This window comes from Glandiceps talaboti, chromosome 22 (genome assembly GCF_964340395.1).
Source record: "Glandiceps talaboti chromosome 22, keGlaTala1.1, whole genome shotgun sequence".
NCBI lineage: Eukaryota > Metazoa > Hemichordata > Enteropneusta > Spengelidae > Glandiceps > Glandiceps talaboti.
The window spans coordinates 11,022,421-11,047,015 of record NC_135570.1 but is presented as its reverse complement, the minus strand read 5'-3'; the positions used below and the strand labels follow the sequence as shown (position 1 = coordinate 11,047,015).

At 34.9% G+C, this 24,595-nt stretch overlaps 1 protein-coding gene across 1 annotated transcript; it reads left to right on the top strand.

Annotated features, from left to right (window-relative positions):
- Positions 1-357: 357 nt before the first annotated feature.
- Positions 358-20,594, top strand: LOC144452528 (tyrosine-protein phosphatase 10D-like). The gene is made up of 23 exons (XM_078143630.1): positions 358-397; positions 2,589-2,696; positions 3,284-3,541; positions 4,273-4,545; positions 5,091-5,369; positions 5,831-6,103; positions 7,429-7,704; positions 7,977-8,107; positions 8,286-8,399; positions 8,931-9,165; positions 9,652-9,871; positions 12,018-12,088; positions 13,126-13,213; positions 14,161-14,724; positions 15,503-15,584; positions 16,163-16,253; positions 16,752-16,828; positions 17,386-17,520; positions 18,160-18,282; positions 18,660-18,808; positions 19,366-19,507; positions 20,076-20,181; positions 20,587-20,594. The coding sequence occupies exons 1-23, from the start codon at positions 358-360 to the stop codon at positions 20,592-20,594; spliced, it is 3,843 nt and encodes a 1,280-aa protein (XP_077999756.1).
- Positions 20,595-24,595: the final 4,001 nt, after the last annotated feature.

The window sequence follows — 24,595 nt, the reverse complement described above, 5'->3', positions numbered from 1 at the left end:
CAACCATAAGTTCAATTATGCACTTCATAATGGAAAAGTTGGATTGTATTTTACTCCACCCAAACTTCTACATAAAGAACCATAATGGCTTACTGAACCCATATCTGGACAATGGAGGGAGGGGTTTTTGTATGTAGGCACAACTCAATCACTGTGTATGCAGTATTTCAGTATACAGCCAGTGGTACAGGAGAACCAGAAAGTCTGTCAAATGAGTTGAGAAAATACCCAAGGGTATCGCAATCTTTACTGAACGGAAGTACAATGTTTCTGTAATCAGTTTAAACTGACTCATCAGAAGAAGTTTTGTACATGTCAGAAGTCATATATTCATAGAAGAACCAACTTCTGACAACCATGGTTTGTTTATCTCTTGCCCTGATTATATTCATGTCAGGTAAGATTATCTAAAATACTTCACGTATTGATGTCAATTTTTACTTGACTTTGTTCTTTGGATCTGTTTTTCTATGTCGTCTCTGTTTTTCTATGTGACAATGTAATCTTATTTACATATAAATGCTACATCTCAATATCAGCTAAATGTAATATTTTGGTGTTCAACTACTCGATCATGCGATATATAATTCAGTCAATGCACTGTAGTGTAAGGGGAGTGATTTGTTTACATTTGTATAAAGTTCATTGTTGTTGATGGGTGTCAACCAACTTCCTTTTATTCCTTTCATTCACTTGTATACCATTGTGTAATTTCTCTTGATGAAAGAAGTTGTACTATATTACCTCCTATTCAATTCCACTAGGTATAAGCGAGCACAATGCCCTTTACAAAACACCCCTGAAAATAAGTTTGATTATATTTGGCAGTAGGGTCACAAGTAGGTAAAAACTGCCTGAGTTGCACAGATATTCTATTCAGATCTACATTCAGTGTTTTGTGAAGGGCAGTAAGTAGGTAAAATCTTTTTAAATTTCCTGTCATTTTACAGGGTTTATAAATTGAATTACCAGTGTTTTTTTGTGCTGTAAGTAGGTTAAAGCTATCATAGTCCACCAGACATCGTCCATATTCTGTGCTGCCTGTGTTTTTAGGTCCATACAGGTAGACAGAATCATGAGTTCTATCTCCTTCTTTTTCCGAGTTCTATCTCATTCTATTCCTAAGTTCTATTTCATTCTACTGTTTTTTAAATGCCAATGTTTCAATCCCTCTAGCTATTTACCAGACAACTATGTTTCACACTAAAAGTTTATCCAAATCTAAACTGGGCTTTTCTTAAAGCCCATCTAAAACAGTTATGGCCACTTATCATGTTTACTTAGAAAAGAATTACAGTTTATTTTTAGTTTGGATGTTGGCGGTCAAGGTTATAGACTTACTAAGGTCACATCAGTGCAGGTCAAGTCAAGGTACTGACCAAAGGTCAACATACTTACATACCTACATACATACAATACCATACATACATACATACATACATACATACATACATACATACATACATACATACATACTAAGTACATTATGATAATATTCATACCTACATGAACCAACTAATCGGGAGGACTCGATTAGTTGTGTAACAACTACTTCCACACCCTTTTCCCGAATAACACGTTTATGTATATACATAAGGATATTTAGTTCTGTTCTGTATCACATTTTTTTTTGTACGTGGGAATAAATTATTATTATACATACATACATGCATACATGCATACAATACAATACAATACAATACAATACAATACAATACAATACAATACAATACAATACAATACAATACAATACAATACACCCATACATACATACATACATACATACTTACATACACACATACAATACATACATACATACACACACATACATATACATACATACACACGCACACATACAGTACACACCCATGCACGCACACACACACACAGTACGCATGTGCACACACACACACACATACATACATACACACACATACATCCATCCATACATACATACATACATACATACATACATACATACATACATACATACATACATACATACATACATACATACATACATACATACATACACACACACACACACACACATACATACATACATACATACCGGTACATACATACATACATACATACATACATACATACATACATACACACATACACACATACACACATACACACATACACACATACACACATACACACATACACACATACATACATACATACATACATACACACATACACACATACACACACACACATACACACATACATACATACATACATACATACATACATACATACATACATACATACATACATACATACATACATACACATGTAGCCATACATAAATGCTCCTAAAACGTGGTTCATGTAGGTATGAATATTATCATAATGATTATGAAAGAAATCCATTTCTATATTTGCAAATAACTTAAATGAAATATCAAACTGATAAAATCAGTTACTTAATATGAAAATAACTATTTCCAGTTGTATACCTTTGTTGATAATTTTATTGTTGTAAATAGTATAATGCAATAATTATAGTTGTTGTAAGGTAGTTCAAGCAGTCAAGATAATATTGTAGTAATTCTTTCTCTGTTCTTCTACCCCAGGGGTCAACAGTCAAGTTGATGAGTGTGCTAATAATCCATGTACATCACCATTTGTATGCCAAAGTGAAGCTAATGGATATTCATGTGTGTGTCCCCCTGGCATCACAGGTAAAGCCCATTACATGTGTTCTAACATATAGTAAATTATTGTATGCTGTGTCACTGTAAACTTGATATCAGTAATGCTCTGACTCATACCGCTGAATTTGACTTACAAACAAGTAAGTAAGTAAGCGTAAAACATTCCACAAGGTCAGATTTGTGTTGGTAAAATTTGGATACTAGTATATCCATGATTGAATAAATGTTTATTCATTAACTTCAAATTTCAATCAGTCATCAAGACCGACAAGTTACTGTAAATTTGCAAAACTGTATCGGTCCTTTATGGAAATCTGTTGGTCTCAGACCAGCAGACTGGCATTAATTTCACAAACTGCAAAACATGACTTCAGAGAGAGAGCTCTGATTGGTCAATAACGTATACATAATAAATGCACTTACGATCGTAAATTCGTTTGCCAAATTACTGGAGTAATGGAAAGAAAATTGACATGTTGAATTAAAAATACAGACTTTTTGTCTGCATGTGATATATATTTACCAGGTTGTATCATTCTCTTACAAATCAGATTTTAAATGATGTTCGTCATTTTGTGAAAATTTGTGAATTTTTTGTTTGCCTTTTTTTGCAGTTAATCTTGAAATAACAGTTGAGAGTTATACAGAAGAAGGTATTCGTTTACACTGGACTAGGCCGTGTGGTGACTTCACCAACTATCATGTCACACTTGTACCAGAGGAGGGACTCCCTAGCTCACCTGTTATTATCACCAAAGAATTGCAGGCATTCACTGATTTAACACCTGGTAAAGAATATGTCATTACAGTGCAGACAGCCATTGGTGGAGTTCTGACCAATGACGGCTTAGATGCCATTACTCAAAGAACAAGTAAGCATTATTCTTGGTTTGTTTGAATGCTAAAAGTAATAGAAGGATCTACATAATGCAATGTGCTACACTTAATTTTCTTCTTAAAACACACTGTTGGTTTAATTCAGTCAAAGCTTTCGGCGCCAGTTAAACCTTCAAGGGCTCTCAGTCTGATGGCTTAGTAGCTGTCTGATTGCTTATGATTGTCTTCTGAAGGGCTAAATAAGGTGATGAAGCCCAACTAAAGGCCTTTGGAAGGTTAGATTAGCCATCTATTTGATACAGGTGATAAACAAAATACGGCCCATTTCATGTTTGTGTTCACAGGCTCTGTTTGATACAATCACATAGATACCAATACTACAGTTACATCTAGTGCAGCTTTAGGGACAATCGCGCGTTGATTGATGCAATGTAAAAATAATGGTAAACATGAAGTTCCAACCTTATGAACCTGTTTACTGAGATGATTGTAAACACATCAAAATACTATCATAAACTCAGCACTGTATTTCACATTAATATCAACATCTCAGTAGTAAATAGAGAAACTTTTATCATCGAAGGCGTGAAAGTTTTCAAAACTTGGTTAAAAGTGCGAAAATGAAGTTCAGCAATTGCATTGATGCTAGACCCACTCAACCCTCCCTAAATGAATGAAGTTTATGCTTGTTGAGCTTGTGTGACATTGTGCGATCATTTCTTAAAGGATATAGTGAACAGTGATTCAAAGTTTTTTTTTCCGACAGAACCGGCAGCACCAGGTCCTATCATCATTAACGATGTAGATATCACAGCAAATGAGATACACATGTCGTGGTCTCATTCTGTTGGTGTGGTTGATTTATATGAAATCACATACAGCCCTGAAAACGGTAACATCAACTCACCCACCTCAGTGACCAATACTGAAACATCATTTACATTAACTGGACTGACACCAGCAACGGAGTACACCATGGAGATCAGAGCTTTAGCAGGCCAAGATTCAAGTGTGGAAAGACAAATACAGAAATTCACAAGTAAGGAGGAAATATATGCGGTTATGTATTTTAAAAGGACGCAATCTGAGTTTATGAACTTTTTTATGCAAGTGATAAAACCACATCCAGTGTAATGTTTATTTCGATGCATGTGTACTACAACATTATCATTGTCTTCTGGCATTGTTACTTACTGATGTATACTTAACCACTACTATCAATTGACTGAACTCAAACCTGGTATTAAGATATAACTTATAAAAGATCCGATGATGTAATTTATTATACATATCAAAAAATGTTCAGGAAATCCCTACTATGTCATCAAAAGTTCTAACAATGCCAGAACACAATTGTAATGTTATTGAAGACATGCATTGACATTTTAAAAATATTATACTGGAATGTGGTTTTGTTTAATAAGTATTTTCACCTAAGTGAAAAGGTTATAAACTCAGTGTTGTGTCACTTTAGAGTAAGAGTTGTGGAGCCCGAGAATATTCAGGTTTCAGGTCCATTGTTTTTCATCATAATCACATTAAAAAAATTTTGTATTTCTCTTTTTTGCTCACCATCCATACTAGAACCACCATCACCAACCCTGAGTATAACCAGCTACGATACAACCACAGTTCAGTTGCTATGGTTACGACCTAGCGGTGTTAGTATTGCTAAGTATGTGGTCACCATAACTCCACAGCGTGACGATGGAACTAGAGAGTTTGATATAGACCAGATACAAACAAGCTATACTCTGACACAGCTCACCCCAGGGAGAGAGTATACAATAGGAATCAAAGCAGTTGTAACTGTTGGAAGTACTCTTGTTGATAGTGCTCCTGATACAGCAATACAAAGACTGGGTATGTATGTTGTTTGACATTGAAACAGTGCCCTCAAAGTCCATTTTTTCAAATCTTATTTGATTGGTAATAAGCTTATTGTTTGCTGACATTATTATTTGTGTGTGTGTGTGTGTGTGTGTGTGTGTGTGTGTGTGTGTGTGTGTGTGTGTGTATGTGTATGTGTATGTGTCTGTCTGTCTGTCTGTCTGTCTGTCTGTCTGGCTGTCTCTGTCTGTCTGTCGATCTGTCTGTCTGTCTGTCTGTGTGTGTCTGTGTCTGTGTCTGTCTGTCTGTGTGTGTGTCTGTGTCTGTGTGTGTTAACCTTGTCTTAGCTTTTGTTTAAAATGATACCAAAAATTTGTCTGTTTTGTCAGCAATAAAAGTACCCTTGTAGTTCTGACTGTCAAAACCTTTAGAAATTGGTTTTAAAAATGTCCAAATTTTAAAAAAATGTCCAAATTTTCCATTTTCTATTCCAGTACCAACTCCACCACAGTCAGTCAATGTCCCACCTAATACTATTAGTGATACATCAGTTGTTGTTACATGGTCACCATCTACTGGTGATGTTACTGAGTACAGGATCACCTACACACCAACCACCACTCAACAACAACCAGTCCTTGCATTACCACAGGAAACAGCTAAATTGATAAGTGGACTTACCAGTGGTCAGACTTATACTTTTACAATCATTGCAGTCAGTGGGAATTTACAAAGTATACCAGTTACTGGCAGTGCTGTTACTACGTGTAAGTTGAATGTGTTATATACAGTGTATACAAGTTACAGTGAGTGGCAGTGCTGTTACTATGTGTAAGTTGAATGTGTTATATACAGTGTATACAAGTTACAGTGAGTGGCAGTGCTGTTACTATGTGTAAGTTGAATGTGTTATATACAGTGTATACAAGTTACAGTGAGTGGCAGTGCTGTTACTACGTGTAAGTTGAATGTGTTATATACAGTGTATACAAGTTACAGTGAGTGGCAGTGCTGTTACTATGTGTAAGTTGAATGTGTTATATACAGTGTATACAAGTTACAGTGAGTGCAGGCAGTGCTGTTACTATGTGTAAGTTGAATGTGTTATATACAGTGTATACAAGTTACAGTGAGTGCAGGTAGTGCTGTTACTACGTGTAAGTTGAATGTGTTATATACAGTGTATACAAGTTACAGTGAGTGGCAGTGCTGTTACTATGTGTAAGTTGAATGTGTTATATACAGTGTATACAAGTTACAGTGAGTGCAGGCAGTGCTGTTACTATGTGTAAGTTGAATGTGTTATATACAGTGTATACAAGTTACAGTGAGTGCAGGCAGTGCTGTTACTATGTGTAAGTTGAATGTGTTATATACAGTGTATACAAGTTACAGTGAGTGCAGGTGGTGCTGTTACTACCTGTAAGTTGAATGTGTTATATACAGTGTATACAAGTTACAGTTACTGGCAGTGCTGTTACTACGTGTAAGTTGAATGTGTTATATACAGTGTATACAAGTTACAGTGAGTGGCAGTGCTGTTACTACCTGTAAGTTGAATGTGTTATATACAGTGTATACAAGTTACAGTTACTGGCAGTGCTGTTACTACGTGTAAGTTGAATGTGTTATATACAGTGTATACAAGTTACAGTGAGTGGCAGTGCTGTTAATTTACTACATGTAACTTTTAAATATAGACTGTAAGATACATCATCTTGTTCAGCCCTATCAGGCTTCTTAACCAGTACTGACTGATAGCGTGGCACGAATGTCTGAATCTTACAGAATACTTTAAATGGAACCTCCACTACCATCACATGTACTAATTTGTTGACCTTCCAGTCACCAGTAATCATTCTTATTTCATAGCTTAGTGAATTCACAGCACTGCTTTTTATTTGGGAGATACAGCATACACCACAACTCTGTTTCTTAGGGGGAAAGCATATCCTGTACTCTGTTTTTGTTTATGGTCAGAGTATACAGTCTATTGGTCAGTAGTCTTTATAAACAGACTAGATAAAATTAAAATGTTTCACTTTGACTGTAAACTTGCATTAAATTGTATTTGATCATTTGATTTTAATAGTACCCAACCAACCGGGCAGGATAACTGTTGATGATGTTACAAGATCTACCATTATTATGACTTGGGAAGCAGCACAAGAGTCGGGTGTAACTTATGAAGTAGGATACCAATCTAGTGATGATGACAGTGCAGAGGAAGTCACTTTTACAACTACTAGTACTACATACATGCTAACTGGACTTGATTCATTTGTTACCTATACACTAACTGTTAGAACCATTATTGGTTCCCAAAGAAGTGAGCTATCACAGTATCAACAACGAACTTTTGGAGACTGTAAGTATACAATGTATTTGGATAACAAAACTTTTTTTTTGTCAAATTTTTGGTAGCAAATGTCAATAGACTGCAAACAGGAAATTGAGAATACAGCGCCCTCACTGATATTGGGGGTATCGTCACATCATAGTACCGTTTCTTAAGAGCTTTGTCCCTTGGTTTTCTGTAGAAGCGTAAGTCAGTGATGTTTTCCTATTGATCAGGCATCAAGCAAAGCAGCAGTGCTCTATCATCAACTACAATCTAAAGTGTACATATTTTCTTTTCAGTACCGAGTTCAGTACGTGACTTTTCCATCAAGTTAGACGCTCCGAGGAAGATTTATGCCTCTTTCCTGAAACCACTCAGACCAAATGGTATAATTGACACTTATATTATAACATTCACTGGCACTAGATGGGTAAGTTAGTTTTCTTTATGATCAAATTAAAAAAATGTATATTTAGTAATAACATTTTTACTCACAGAGTCAAAAAAATTCTTTTAAGCAAATCCCAATTTTTTGCTGACAGCTCATCAACATCATCAGGAGCGTACTGCCATGGACTAGTAATGTAAAATGTGTACTATTTTAACAGGGTAGTCCACAGGATGGCCCTACTAGAGTTGAAGTCATTGCTAATACTGGTCAGACTAGCTATACTGATGAAAGCCTTGGTGTCTTCAGACCTGGATATACCTATACCTTTACTGTAAGTAACTATTTGATTGTGATTGGTTGGAAGGATGTCATGTGATACATGCAAAGGTTGTGATTGGTTATCAAATTGTGCAAAGATTGTGATTGGGTGTCAAGGCATCACATGTTACTTGCTAAGATTATGATTGGTTAAGATATCACTGTGACATCATTGGACAAGGATTGTGATTGGTTGTCAATAGCTATCTTCTTAGCAGAAAATTCAACTGTGTATGAACACAATGTGTGACAATATTTCTTTATTTGCAGCTTGTGTCCATTTCAATTTGGCAGTTTAACAACTGAATTCAACTACTTCTACATATTTTACATAGGATAATGCAACTTTAGAAACTCACAGAGTTGTTTTAGACCCATTTTGTTTGGGTGCTTCATATACCATTTGAATGCTCACTTTCCCAACCCAAATGTGCTATGATTTTATGCTAAAATTTATGTCACATGCTCCTTTCTGAAATTGGTGCACTATTGGTAGCTGAAACATGACACGTCATTTCAACACCTTTTTCTTGCAAAACCTCAGATCAAAGCAAGAAATGGTATTGGTGAAAGTGCAGTAGGAGTAATATCAGAACCGTCTGCAGTAACACTACCAGTAACAGCACCCCAAGCACAAGCATTAACATCTAGAGATCTGAAACATGAGTTGTATGTTAGAGCTACACATTGGACCATCACTATTTCTCTGTCAGATCGTCTATTTGATGACCAACATGGTGTCATTACATCTTATGCTATCTTTGTAGCTCAAGCTGATGGTGAGTTCCAACATGTTCATTCTTTTCTGGTGTAGTGTAAATTTTTACTTTACCAGATGAGATGAAATATAAAATGTAAATTTCAAATTTACCAGATAAGATATAAAAAAATGTGTAGTTTAACTTTACCAGGTGAGATGAAAAATAAAATGTAAATTTTAAATATTCATATTTATAATCATTAATATTTAATGTACATCATGTGTTCCATACTCATGTATATGCCACAATGTTAACTCATTCCGTATTTATAAGGCTAGCCCATGAGACTATGCGCATCTGCTAATAAGGGCTACTACTAAGCAATAGACTGCCAAAAAATTTGTCTTCGTATTTCTCGGCGATCGCTCGTAATATAAGTGATGTCAAATCATAAAATGACTCTACAACCCGAAGTTTACAAAAATGATTTTATTTCCTGGAGTGGTGTTCCCCTTCATCTTCACCAAGTGAAATAATTGATCAATTGTAAATTGTAAATTTTAGCTCTACCACGTGAAGTTGGTGCCTTTGTCCCAAATTACAATTCTGTGAAGGCTTCATACCCTGTATCAACATACCAGACAAGTGAAGCTGTCAACTACTTTGAAGTTGTTGGTGGACGTGAAAAAGTCAGTTCTGTGGAGTATGTGATAGGAGATGAAGAGTGTAGAGATGATAGGACTGCATACTGTAATGGTCCATTGAAAGCACTCACTAGATATGTGTAAGTATACCAGTATAGTTGATAAAACTTGTGACAGGCAAGTATTTACCAGTGAAATTTGTTACAAACAGGGAAAGTAAATACAGCTAATCTGATGTAGGCATGGTGTTTCATTCATGTATTAAACATGACATTTATTACACACCCTCAGAAAACTGCTAATGCAAAAGAAACAATTACATAGGTGCCATGCACAGTGGGGATGTAGAAGTAATCAAGTTGATATGTTGATTATCAGTTAGAAAATAAACAATTGCAGCCACTAAAATCATCAAGTCCATGTGTAATGTTTTATTTTGACTCTGTAATGTCAATTGCATGAAATGGATTTACAACGAGTAGCACTGAAGTAAAGCACTTTCTGTATGTGCTACACTCATTTATAGCATTCATATTACAATGAGTAACACTGAAGTAAAGCACTTTCTGTATGTGCTACACTCATTTATAGCATTCATATTACAATGAGTAACACTGAAGTAAAGCACTTTCTGTATGTGCTACACTCATTTATAGCATTCATATTACAATGAGTAACACTGAAGTAAAGCACTTTCTGTATGTGCTACACTCATTTATAGCATTCATATTACAATGAGTAACACTGAAGTAAAGCACTTTCTGTATGTGCTACACTCATTTATAGCATTCATATTACAATGAGTAACACTGAAGTAAAGCACTTTCTGTATGTGCTACACTCATTTATAGCATTCATATTACAATGAGTAACACTGAAGTAAAGCACTTTCTGTATGTGCTACACTCATTTATAGCATTCATATTACAATGAGTAACACTGAAGTAAAGCACTTTCTGTATGTGCTACACTCATTTATAGCATTCATATTACAATGAGTAACACTGAAGTAAAGCACTTTCTGTATGTGCTACACTCATTTATAGCATTCATATTACAATGAGTAACACTGAAGTAAAGCACTTTCTGTATGTGCTACACTCATTTATAGCATTCATATTACAATGAGTAACACTGAAGTAAAGCACTTTCTGTATGTGCTACACTCATTTATAGCATTCATATTACAATGAGTAACACTGAAGTAAAGCACTTTCTGTATGTGCTACACTCATTTATAGCATTCATATTACAATGAGTAACACTGAAGTAAAGCACTTTCTGTATGTGCTACACTCATTTATAGCATTCATATTACAATGAGTAACACTGAAGTAAAGCACTTTCTGTATGTGCTACACTCGTTTATAGCATTCATATTACAATGAGTAACACTGAAGTAAAGCACTTTCTGTATGTGCTACACTCGTTTATAGCATTCATATTACAATGAGTAACACTGAAGTAAAGCACTTTCTGTATGTGCTACACTCGTTTATAGCATTCATATTACAATGAGTAACACTGAAGTAAAGCACTTTCTGTATGTGCTACACTCGTTTATAGCATTCATATTACAATGAGTAACACTGAAGTAAAGCACTTTCTGTATGTGCTACACTCATTTATAGCATTCATATTACAATGAGTAGCACTGAAGTAAAGCACTTTCTGTATGTGCTACACTCATTTATAGCATTCATATTACAATGAGTAACACTGAAGTAAAGCACTTTCTGTATGTGCTACACTCGTTTATAGCATTCATATTACAATGAGTAACACTGAAGTAAAGCACTTTCTGTATGTGCTACACTCGTTTATAGCATTCATATAAAGTGTAAAATTATACTATTTCAATTGGTTTATTTACAAGTCTAGCATGTGGCCTTTCTAATGTGGTCAATTAGCAAATGAAACAGTATACTTTTACACTTGACATGAATGCTATGAATGAGTGGTACATACAGAAAATGCTTTACTTTGGTGTTATGGGTTGTACTTGATATGAATGCTATAAATGATTGTGGTACATCTAGAAAACACTTTACTTTAGTGTTATGGGTTGTACTTGATATGGATGCTATAAACGATTGAGGTACATCTAGAAAACACTTTACTTTGGTGTTATGGGTTGTAAATACAACTCTTACGGTAATTTAAAAAATCAACACTTATAGTTCTAAAACAAAAAGATTTCCCTATGTTGAAAGAGATTGAAAGCAATGTATAGACTCTAGACTAGTATATTATAACAACAATGAATTCTTGTTTTTTTGTTTGCAGTGTCAAAATAAGAGCCTATGTATCTGATAACAAATATAATGATACAGTGTGGAGTTCTCCAATGAGTACTAGTAAGTACTGAGTACTATTTTATTCATAGATATTGGAGGCCGTGATTTGTCAATTATATGTTCTGTACATCTATTCTTTTACCATAGAGGGCGCTACACTGTAAACTAGAGTGCGATGAAAATTACAATATTTAAAGTGGCACAAGCTGAGTTTATGTTATTGGCTTTTTACTCAAGTGAAAATACTTTGATTAACTATTCTTGTATAATGTTAATGTCACTGCGTGTCTTCTATAACATTACAGTTGTCTTCTGGCATTTTTAGAACAGTTGATTGCATAGTTAGGGTTTCCTGAACATTTTTTGATATGTATGATAAATTTAAGCAATAAACCAACCCATGGGGATGGTATACCAAGAGGTTTTGACCAGTGAACGAAATATATGCACGAGCGATAGCGAGTGCATATATTGAGTTCACTGGTCAAAACCGAGTGGTATACCATTCCCAGGGGGTGGTTTATCGCTATTATATTATACCAGTATATTGAAAATATCGGAAACAAGATAAGACGCAACATTTTCTGGTTTCATTTGCACCCCCACCCCTGCACAGACTACAACGTTCTAGATGAATAGTGAACATCAAAATTTGAACGCGTGCCAACTGTGCATTATTGCTCATTTTAGACACGCTAGTTCGATGTCTAGACCAATCAGATCTCACAATTTGCCTCATCAATATACTGGTATAATATAATATGTCATCTATAAGTTATATGTTGATACCAGGTTTGAGTTCAGTCAATTTCAAGTGGTGGTTAAGTATGCTTCAGTAAGTACAATACTGTGAGTACCTTTTGAATAGGCAATACAAACTATTACTAAACACGTATAAACTCATCCTGCTCCCCTTTAAACAAACATACATCATAAAATAATTTTCTTTTGAATAGTACAGAAGGTAGTAATCATCAAACCAAAGTTACACATGAAACCACTGTCTTGATTGGATTATCAATCCGCAAGGCAGTTCTTAAGCAAGTAGCCCACCAATCAGGGAATCTAACATATAACTTTGTTTACTATATCAACAGGATATGATCCGTGGTGGTTTGGTTATGCAGTGATTGGTATTGTTGCCCTGGGTATAATTGTGGTATGTCTAATAGTGATCTGTAGATGGTAAGTTTTAGAGTTGATATTAGACTCATAACAACTTGCCACGTACTGAAAACATGAAAAGTACACCATTGAATGTCAGGTGGGTTTATAATTGTCAGATAGGATTCTTTACTGGCTATATTTGCTGAACAGAGGTGTTACGTCTGTGTGACAAAGTAAACTGTTACACCCGTGTTACAAAGTAAACTGTTACTGTGTAATGAATTCTGGACAGTGCTATTAATATAGATAACATCTGAATAGCAATTTTAAGTACTGATTCAGAAATAACATCTGATAACAGACAATTTTGCTGTAAATATAGATAACAGTTGGCAACAGATTCTGGATCTCACTTTATAACTATACAAAACACAGAAGGGAGTGTGCAATTGTGTCTGGTAACAGATTCTAGGTAGTACTGTTTCTATAAGTAACGTATAGTAACTTATTCAACACAGTGCAATTGTGTGTGGTAACAGATTCATCATGGAGACAGGCTTACCAGACCAACTCAGTGAACTACTAACTCTTGACTGCGTCAACCGTTTCACCTAGTAGTCGATTGACACTCCCAGCAGATCAGCAACTTTTAGCCAAGGGTCTCTTTAGTACTGATTACTTGGCTTTGCAAATAACAGTTTCTTTGTAGTGGTGGTGTTTTCAGATCGGCATATGTGGGCAATGTACTTCAGATGTTGAAAGTAGATAAAGTCATGGGGGGGGGGGGGGGTCGTCTTCATGATGTTCTCCACTTCTTCATTGGTGTACAAGAAGCTGAGGCAACTTCATGTACATCATCCGGTGTTTCATTCCGTTTCCACCCTCCTTTTAAAATTTACCATACTTCGCAGGCACTGGAACCTCCATACTTGTACTTCCAGTTTTCTCATTTCTTGTTCTTTAGGCAAATACAAAGTGTAGCGAGATATTTATGCTAGTAATCATTTTTTTTGTCTTTTCAACAGCTGTCATGAAGATAAATTTAAACAAAATGTTTACAAGAATTATGCAGCAGGTCAAGTGATTGGTCTTAATAACCCTGTGCATGTCCGCAACGATACCATTGAGTATGTCCGTGATGATTCCAATAGATACGTGAGTAATGTTATGGACACACACATCCAGAGTGATACTGACACACTCGTCCGAAATGGTACAGACACATATGTCCAAAACGATGCCGACACACTCATACAAAATGGTTCAGACAGATACATCCGAAATGATGCCAACATACTGATACGAAATGATGCTGACACACTCGTCCAAAATGATGCCGATACAGTCATCCGAAATGATGCCAATATACTCATCCGAAATGATAACACCAATACACTCATCCGAAATGTTGATATACACCCTAACTACACACTGCAAGAGACCAGAAGAGTCATACCTGCAGAAGCAGTGACGTCGTTGTCATCACAACCCATTATTATTCAGCAAAACACTCCTCATGTACAGACAGTACGGACAGTGAAAACTACCAACAACGTACTCCATCAGCCTAAAGTAACAGCCTTAGCCAGGTACATCTCCAGACATTGTGAACTTTTTAGAAATTTTATGCCAATTTATGGAGGTCGTATGTTTGATTTGCAAACTTATAAACTTCAATCTGTTGTTGTAAACCTCTATGTGTAGTCCAGTTAGTCTGTAAAGTATGCCATGACATGGCGCCCTCACACATCGGTCAACCCCTCTCAGAGAGGAGGCCAGTGAGGGCGCCGGAGCACAACACGATGTATCTCACAGTGTATAGTCCAATGTAAGCACACAATGATGCTACTTTGATTTACATTAAGTATTTGATCCATAATTTTAATTACAAATTACAAATTTAAATACTGAACATTACATTTCTGTATACTAGTAATTCTGTCTTAGGCCTAACAAAACAAATTGTGTGGTTCTGATTACGCTCAATTTTAGAATAGGTGGGGTAGGTAGATTTTTTATTTGATTTTTTTTTTCATATGTGAGTGTCTAGTTTAGGTAGTTATGTTTTCCGTTGTTTTCCATATGGTCTCTGGTTAATTCTCATCAGAAGTACAGCAATTTTTGCATTTTTAATATTTTTTTCTCAAATACGTAAAAAAAAAAGTTTAAGGTCAGCATGAAAAACTAGATGGGGTCAGGTAACTGGAACCAAACAATTATTTTAGGCTTAATATCATGAATGAAATTACAAAAAAAAATGAACAAAGAACATGTAAGATGATTGGGTCATACCTACAAATTGACCAATGACTTGCTTTTACCACCAAGTATTGTCCAATGATGTGCCTTGTTTCTTTAATGTTTCAGACCTGTAAGAATCACTAATTTTGCAGAACATTATGCACAGATGGCAGCAGATTCAGGATACAAATTTCAGGAAGAATATGATGTAAGTTGTGTCAATTAAAATATAACAGTTTTTACTGATCTGATGATGATCTGTTCACATGGCAAAAGCTAGTCAAGTCTTTTAGAAACCCTCTGAGTTGAATTTTGTTGACACCATCCAGTTTTCATTTGTGTGTACGTGTGTCTGTATTATATATTATAATGTAAAATGTCTATGCAGGAGTAAACAGTGCTTGATACATACCTATGTAGAGCGGTATAAATAACACAGTATCAAGGAAGATACACAGGAGCTGTTACACTATGTTTCACGCTGTTGCGATCATCAGACGACTGACAGTATAGTTATATTGTTTAATATAGATACTGTGTTATATATATATTGGAGAAAAAAAGTGTCACAGGCCAAAAGTGATAAAAAATATTTTGCTAACCACCCCAAGACAGAAAAAAATGTTTCCAGGGTATGACCTCAAAAAAAAAGTTTTGTTGTGATGCAAGTGCAGAAACTAGCTATGAATGTCAAATTCCCAGGTACATGTGTCTCTACCCCTTATATATGTGTGTCTCTGATTGGCTGGCTTTCAAATTAAGCACTAATTCTGATTGGCTCCTCAGGATTTGCGTCCAATAGGCACCAACTTCTCTACTCGTACAGCTGAACTGGCTGAGAATAGACCAAAGAATAGATACACAAACATCTTGCCATGTAAGTACCCAAATGGCATGTCTTATGTATGTATGTATGTATGTATGTATGTATGTATGTATGTATGTATGTATGTATGTATGTATGTGTGTGTGTGTGTGTGTGTATGTATGTATGTATGTATGTATGTATGTATGTATGTATGTATGTATGTATGTTATCGTACATACGCACATACATTGTACTTGTATGTATGTATGTATGTATGTATGTATGTATGTATGTATGTATGTATGTATGTATGTATGTATGTGTGTATGTATGTATGTGTGTATGTATGTATGTATGTATGTATGTATGTATGTGTGTGTGTGTCTGTGTGTGTGTGTGTGTGTGTGTGTGTGTGTGTGTGTGCATGTGTGACTGCATGTGAACACTTGTAATTCAATACTGGTGTAAGTATAGATAAAGCTGCATAACCAAGATGAAGCTTTATGGCTCTAATATCCATAATTTTCTTATATCTTATCGAATGTGTAAATTTTATATTTCTGACAGATGAACACACTCGAGTCAAGCTGGAGGAATTAGATGATGCATTGGGTAGTGACTACATCAATGCCAACTATCTTGCTGTACGTTTATTTACTTTATTTGCCATTTTTATCACTAATCTATCCAAGTAATATATCCATAACAGGGTCAAAAAAATGACCACTTAATTTAGTAGGTGTTATAGGCTGATTTTAAAATTGATGTTTTCACCAATGAAAATGCCAGACACCCCTGCACTAATTTTTGCAAGTCATATTATGTCAAAATAATGTCGAATATATTATGTGTGCCCATTCTGTATTCGAACATGTAAAAAATACATATAGTAGTCACTGAAATCACACTTTGTTGATAAATAATGTCTTTATATGAGAAAGGTTAGCTGAAGTAATCACATTCCACCTTTGTTGGTCATATCTTTAATGTTTGGTTACTCTTTACCTTATATGGTATCAATTGCCATATTTGGTCATATCTTTCTTTATTTGGTAATACTGTACATTTCCATATATTGATTATTCATATCTTATTTAGTTATGCCATACTTGATATGGTAATGCCCTTACCTTATTTGGCCACACCTTACCATATTTGGCAATGTCCACATTGATTGGTCAGACCTTACCCAATTTTGCAGGGCTACAACTCACCTCGAGAGTACATTGCTACTCAAGGACCATTGCCAAATACTGGGGAGGACTTCTGGAGAATGGTTTGGGAACAAAATGTACCAACTATCGTCATGGTTACTGAGTTAGTTGAACGAGGAAGAGTAAGTCATACCTATAACATTCATCAGACACTATATGACATTAGAAGGAATACACTCAGATTAAATATAGTTTTCTGTATTTGAGTTTTTGTATCGTACTTTATTGTGTCATAATGCTGATGTCCACTATTTTTATAGGACAACGTAATTACCAAGTACTACTAATATTATTCCCAATATTTTTCTTTGTTCAGTCAAGGAAAATACAAGTGGCCGAGGGGCCTTTGTCACTACGAGTCGCTAGACAAGTAGTGACAACCATTAGGTCACAAAGTATTTTCCGGCTGACTGAAGAAAAATATTGGGGAATAATATAATCATACCTTCTCAAGCATAATTTATGAAAAAATTGGGGAAAAATAATGGCGATTTGGAACATATTTTGAGTATCGCACAACCAGTGATGTAGACAAAAGTTGTTGTTAGGTAGAACAACGATGGTCATTACAGACAAGACTTGTCAAATTGTGTCGTGTCTGTGAAATAACTGCAACTTTGTCGTTACAGACAAACGCTTTCAGGTAATTTTGTGGTATAGTGGCACAGTGACTTTTTCCTCACAACTTTAAGTTACAAATGCATAATATTACTTTAAAAGTTAAGTTGGCTTTGTATTAACATATAATTTTCTGTCTGTAGATAAAATGTGATCATTACTGGCCATACGATTCTGAACCTACTGAATACGGTAATATCACGGTAACCATGACGTCAGAGTCAATCTTACCAGAATGGATTGTACACGACTTAACACTAGAACAGGTAAATTTGATGGAATTTCTGACTACACTTACATAGTTGTCATGGCAACTTTACTTTATAGGATGTCAAAGGTCAGAAAATATCATTTCGGTTTACAATATAACACTACAAATCTTCAATTGTGTGATATGTGAAACAGAACAGGTCAAAAACCTGGAATTACAATGTGACGCTTACTCTGAAAAGTAAAAAATTATGCCAGCTGGGTTTCAATAATTATGCGATTTTAAATTTGCTGTTTTGCTTCATATTTGATGGGTTAAATGAAGTCTTGAATATTGTTACAGGATTGTGCTAAAATCGTCCTACATTCACGCTACTTTCTATTGATTATTTCTGGGATATGATATACAGGCAAAATTGTTTTCTAATTTCAGAACCATGAAGTTCGTGCTGTGCGTCACTTTCAATTCACTTCCTGGCCAGATCATGGAGTACCTGAATCAGCTGATGCATTGTTGAGATTTGTGCGTACAGTCCGTGGACAGATCCCTAGAAATGGAGGCCCAACTGTTACACACTGCAGGTAGATGTGCTACACTCATTTATAGCATTCATATCAAGTGTAAAAGTATACTGTTTCATTTGCTAATACAAGGAGTAACACTGAAGTAAAGCACTTTCTCTGTGTGCTACACTCATTTATAGCATTCATATCAAGTGTAAAAGTATACTGTTTCATTTGCTAATACAAGGAGTAACACTGAAGTAAAGCACTTTCTCTATGTGCTACACTCATTTATAGCATTTATATCAAGTGTAAAAGTATACTGTTTCATTTGGTTTATTTACAAGCCGAGCAATTTGTGGCTTTTCTAATGTGGTCAATTAGCAAATGAAACTTATACTTTTACACTTGATATGGATGCTATAAACGATTGTAGTACATACAGAAAATGCTTTACTTCTTCAGTGTTATGGGATGTATATGAATTTCCCCCCGGAAACAAAATTTTTTTTGAGCTTGTGTAGTTACTGGCAAGGTTATTGTAGCATAGGACCCAGTCTACACCGGCAAGTCTCAAATTAGACCACACCGATCATAAACAGAATTTGAAAAATTATGTACTTTTTGTTTTTCAGTGCTGGTGTTGGTAGATCAGGTACATATATATGTCTGGACTTCCTCCTACAGCAACTAGCCAGGAAAGAAAATGAATTTGTGGATATATTTCGTTTGGTTGCCAACTTGAGGCAAAAGAGATGCTTTATGGTGCAGACAGAGGTATGATAACTTTTCAATGAGTATTCATGATTGAACAATGATTATTCATGATTGAACAATGATTATTCATGATTGAACAATGATGATTCATGATTGAACAATGATGATTCATGATTGAACAATGATTATTCATGACTGAACAATGATTATTCATGAGAGATGTTTTACACTGAAGGGAATAAGCACTTAGGAGTCCTTATTATTCATCATTCAGCCATGAATAAATTTCTGCTGACTCCCATGATGCAATGTGGCAAACAGCAAAGATAACCTATATTAAGGCACAAGATCGGCATGATATTTCTCTGAAATCGGACATAATTGTAGGTGATGTCAAATCTTAAAATGTCTCTCCAGAACCATGGAAATGCCTTTATTTCCTGGAGTGGTGTTCCCCTTTAAGTAACTTCTGTTTTTATATAATCATTTGTCAATGAATGTTCATACCTTAATTGTATGTCTGATGTTTTAAGGTTTGATAAAATAATGAAATGGAAAGGACAGTGTAAATGTTTTTATTCTCAGAATCTATCGATAACTGTTAATTCCTTCATACTTGTGTTAACAGGCACAGTATGTGTTCATACATAAAGCTGTACTGGATGTATTGCAAGGCAATGTAAGTGATAGCAATTGGTTGCTAACGCCGTCCAGCTCCCAAACCGCCAAAGAAAGTAAGTGTAAATAGAAAACTTGTGATGTTGAAATAGATTCTTTACAATAGACGCAACACAATTCTTGGTACCTGAAATAGAATATTACTGCCTGGGCACATCATAAAAATATTGAAAAATCGATTCCTTGGTCAACATCATAACTTCCACTCCATGTGCTTCACATGCATTACTTTAGATGCGTGTGGGAATAAGTTGATCTTCTTGTAATGTTCTATTTTGACCCTCTAGGATGAGGTAAAATAGTATTGCAAATACTGAGAATTTCGGCCCATAGATGGATAGTATTCCCCAGTATTTTTCTGTGTTCAGCTTAGAAAATGCAAGTGACTTAAGGGGCCCAAATCACTTTGAGAGTCGAAGACAAGTATTGATAAGGTCCCTTATGTTACTTGTATTTTCCAGCTGAGTGAAGAAATATATTGAAGAATGATATTAACAATGATACATGGAAAATTGGGGGGGGGGGGGAAATAATGATAACGTCTGGAAGTATTTATTTATATTTTGAGCTCAGTAGAACCAGTGATATAGACATACATTATTGTGATATAGAGAACAACTTTTGTAACCAGGGTGTAAATTCCATAATTTTCTGTTTGAACACAACTTGTTTTGCATTGTATTGATATATAATATCCCACTACAAGTTGATTGGCATTACCAACAAGTGAAGATTCACTGTCTGATACATGGCAGCTGAGAGACTATAGTGCTTGTGATGTTTGTATGTAACTTGAACAAATTTACTTCTATGCAAAGATGGTGCTAAGCATTGAGAGAGGAAATAAGTTGTAGAAATGTGAGCGTAATTATTATTGTTTTTCATTTCATCAGTCTTCATCTTATTTCATCCAATTACAGCAAATTCAGTGTATAGAGTGTTATACACCATCAGGCCATAGAATGTGTAATATAAACCCAGTGTAGTGTACAGGACCAGGTATGTCACTGCCAGTTTTTTTGCTAATGTTTCACAACTCAAGAAAGAGAATGGGAGATACTATTTACATTTCTGTAGTCAGTTATGTAATCATTTGAGCCCCAATCAGAGCTTGAGAGAGAGCTAGCGAGAGAGAGAGAGAGAGAGAGAGAGAGAGAGAGAGAGAGAGAGAGAGAGAGAGAAAGAGAGAGAGAGTTTGAGAGAGAGCTTGAGAGAGAGAGAGAGAGAGAGAGAGAGAGAGAGAATAACTCCACTATTGTAATAGATAAGTTTAATTTTAATGACAGTTTTATGCAAATATTTTCACCCAAGTATTAAAGCAAACAATATAAACTCACCTTGTGTTGCTCTATTGTGACTTTGTAACATGAATAATGTCATTAGCTAAATTTTTTATTTAAAAAATTCATTTATCTTGGTACAGTTTATCACATTAATGCTTTCTTTGTTTTAACAGGACCAGCTGTACAAAGAAGTGGAGAATCTATTTTTGTATACAGTGCATGTGACAAGGCACATGAATATCCTCAAATGATTACCATAAAATTTGAATATTCAAAGAAAATTACCATAAATGAATACTAATTAACATAATATTGTAAAGTAGCTGTACAGCTATTTAGCTTTACTCAAGGAGATAGGTAAGACATGAATAGAAAAGATACTTAAAAATAGTGCCAATGGCGCTGTAGCACAATTGTATTTGGCTATTAAGATTACGCTAAGAAAAACAGTATTTTTTTATTACATTTACTAAATTGATGTTCCCAATAAAAATGTGTAATATACGTGGTTATACATGTTATTGACACTACAAATCACCATGTCATCAGATTCTAGTTTTTTGTTACACCACAGACAAGTTTCTTACAGCACGCGAGCGGTAAGAGCATCTGTACCAAAGTAAAGTTAGCTCTACACAGCAAACTGACTTTACTATCTGCATAATGCCATAATACCAGTGTTATAGATATTACAGTTTTTCTGTGACATGCAAAACTTACATGAACTATAGCGTTTTGGAATTGTGAAGTTATTACCTGAAAAACTTTGATTAACTTAAAAATACCCTCATGATACTTTTGCAAAAACAGATACACTTTAGATGCATATCGCATGCAGATACAACCCGTTTGAAGTTACCATTTTGTCTATTATGAAATAACCCCATTCAATCGTAACGTAACTAGATACATCACGCGGATGACAACATTTTTGATGTCTGCATGGCCATGATTGGGTCTAATATTTTGTCTATTTAGGAAATAACCCCATTCAATTGTAACGTAACTAGGTACATCACACGGGTGGCAAAATGTTGATGTCTGTGTAGTCATGAAAATATCGCAAGAAATTGTAGTCATTCAATATTTCTATCTGGAAGTGTAAAATGAAATTAGTTGTTGGTTTTTGTGTGGTTGTATCAAACAGAGCCAGTGAACAGTAACGGGTTGTTGCACAGACAAGTGTCTTGCTTGTCTGTGGTTGTGCATTGTAGGTGTTTTTGTTGGAGCATGGAGGTATAAGGGAAGTACCTCCATTATCTCTCAAATTCTCCTCAATATCTGTGAAAATGTATTAGACAATCACTGAGAGCTGCATAAAACGTTTGAATTAGTAAAAGGTATTAACTTTATTGACGGAAAGGATGTAATATTTATGAAGCATCTCTTAAAATACCTTGAAATTTAATTTCTGAGTCCCTCGAGTCATTCACTGAACAATTCAAGATATGAAAGCAACGAATGAATCACATCTTTTACATACAACGTTGATATTGAAACTGATGGAGCTATTGAATTATCATGTACGTACATTTTTGTAATTGTAAAATATTGCGTGTTAGTCATACAAAATGTAAAAAGCAATGCACTAATATGCCATGAATGTTCATTCAAGTTCATGTCGGGATGCTCTCGGCATTGTACTTCTTGTAGTAATTTCAAGACCACATTTTGAATTGCATCACTTTACATCATATACATGTGTGTGTGCATGTGCATGCATGCGTGTGTGTGTGCGTGCGTGCATGCATGCGTGTGGGCATGTGTTGCCAGGATGCTATAAGAGCACTCTAAAGGTGTATGCATATTATCAATAACTATTAAATTATTTATCATAGGATAGACCTGTGTCAAATTTTGAAATTTCACTCCATTTATTTGTGAAGTCTGTAAACAAGTGTATACGTAAATCACAAACGTGCAAGTGTATATAAGCTTCTGATTTGTACATAGACAGTTAAATGATGACATCAATCACTTTTTGACCAATAAAGAAGGCTCATGTATATATGGTTCGGCTAGTTAATACATTGATAGGTGAATGCTGATGTCGATCACTTATTGATCAATGGTATATGATCCCAGGTTCCAAACTAAAGAGGTAAGATTGGTATTTCGGCAAACATTGACTTGTAAATAAGACAGTACTGGTCTGCCTCAATCATTACAAACAAAGTTTCATAATTGATAAAAAGAAATACAGCAAAACACATTTTAACAACTGTATTTAGTTTTTATAGCTGCCAACTGGATACTTACTTTTTTAGTCAATTTTTACAAATGTGTAAATAGATCGATCAGTTTGTATATTTCAGAAAATGGTTTACTTTTATGTAAATAATTCTTTTCATATTTTAAATTTAATTGAGTGAAGCTATTGATACACATGGGAAGACGGATTTCGTTTGACCAAGAATTCTTGGAAAATGTATAACATGCAAAAACTTAAACTTTAAAATTAAGAAGCATTTGAAGATTTGAAGTCTCCTTCACCACCAACAATCTCCTGAATAATTCAGGAAAAATTTCTGATAAGACTGTAATTCACTGTCGTTGGTGGCGCTGTATGGTAGTCCTAGGACGCCACCAACGACTGGATTTCACAAGTGTCTGTAGCAGAACTGCCGAGGTTAGTGATCAGTACTGCCATACTAACAAATTCCAAACTGAACAACATCAAAAGACAATGTAAATCACAAGACAATATATGAAAAATTTAATCTTGTAAATATAATTCATTTGTTGATTTTAAAAATAAGACATCTGAAAACAAACACTCAATACGAAATACTAACATTATTTTTATAGGAAAAAACGACCTGATGTACCTCATTCCAGCAATTCACTTATAGTGGCCATATGGATGAAGATTGTGAATTTATTTTGGATTTTGAATTTATAATATAAAACACTTTTATCATGGCTTTTTACTTGAAAAGTCAATGTGAAAACACTTATGCCAAGTCTGTATTTGTAACTCAATGTATTGCAAAATGCTGATAAATGTGTAAAATGTTTGTTATTGTTCGTACACATTTTTTAGCTTTTTGCAATGTATTGAGGAGCAAACACAGACTTGGTCTAAAATATGTTGTTTCACATTGATTTTCCAAGTAGGTAGCCATAATAAAATTGTTTTATCAATTAAAAATCCAAAATAAATACCCCAATCCTCATCTGTATGGCC

What these genes read in the sequence shown, in the direction of transcription:
- LOC144452528 (XM_078143630.1), top strand. Translation starts at nt 358, where the DNA reads ATGGTTTGTTTATCTCTTGCCCTGATTATATTCATGTCAG. An exon ending in ACAAATACAGAAATTCACAA is followed by an intron (nt 4,546 to 5,090) that starts GTAAGGAGGAAA and finishes CATCCATACTAG; the next exon opens with AACCACCATCACCAACCCTG. An exon ending in ATACACAAACATCTTGCCAT is followed by an intron (nt 16,254 to 16,751) that starts GTAAGTACCCAA and finishes TATTTCTGACAG; the next exon opens with ATGAACACACTCGAGTCAAG.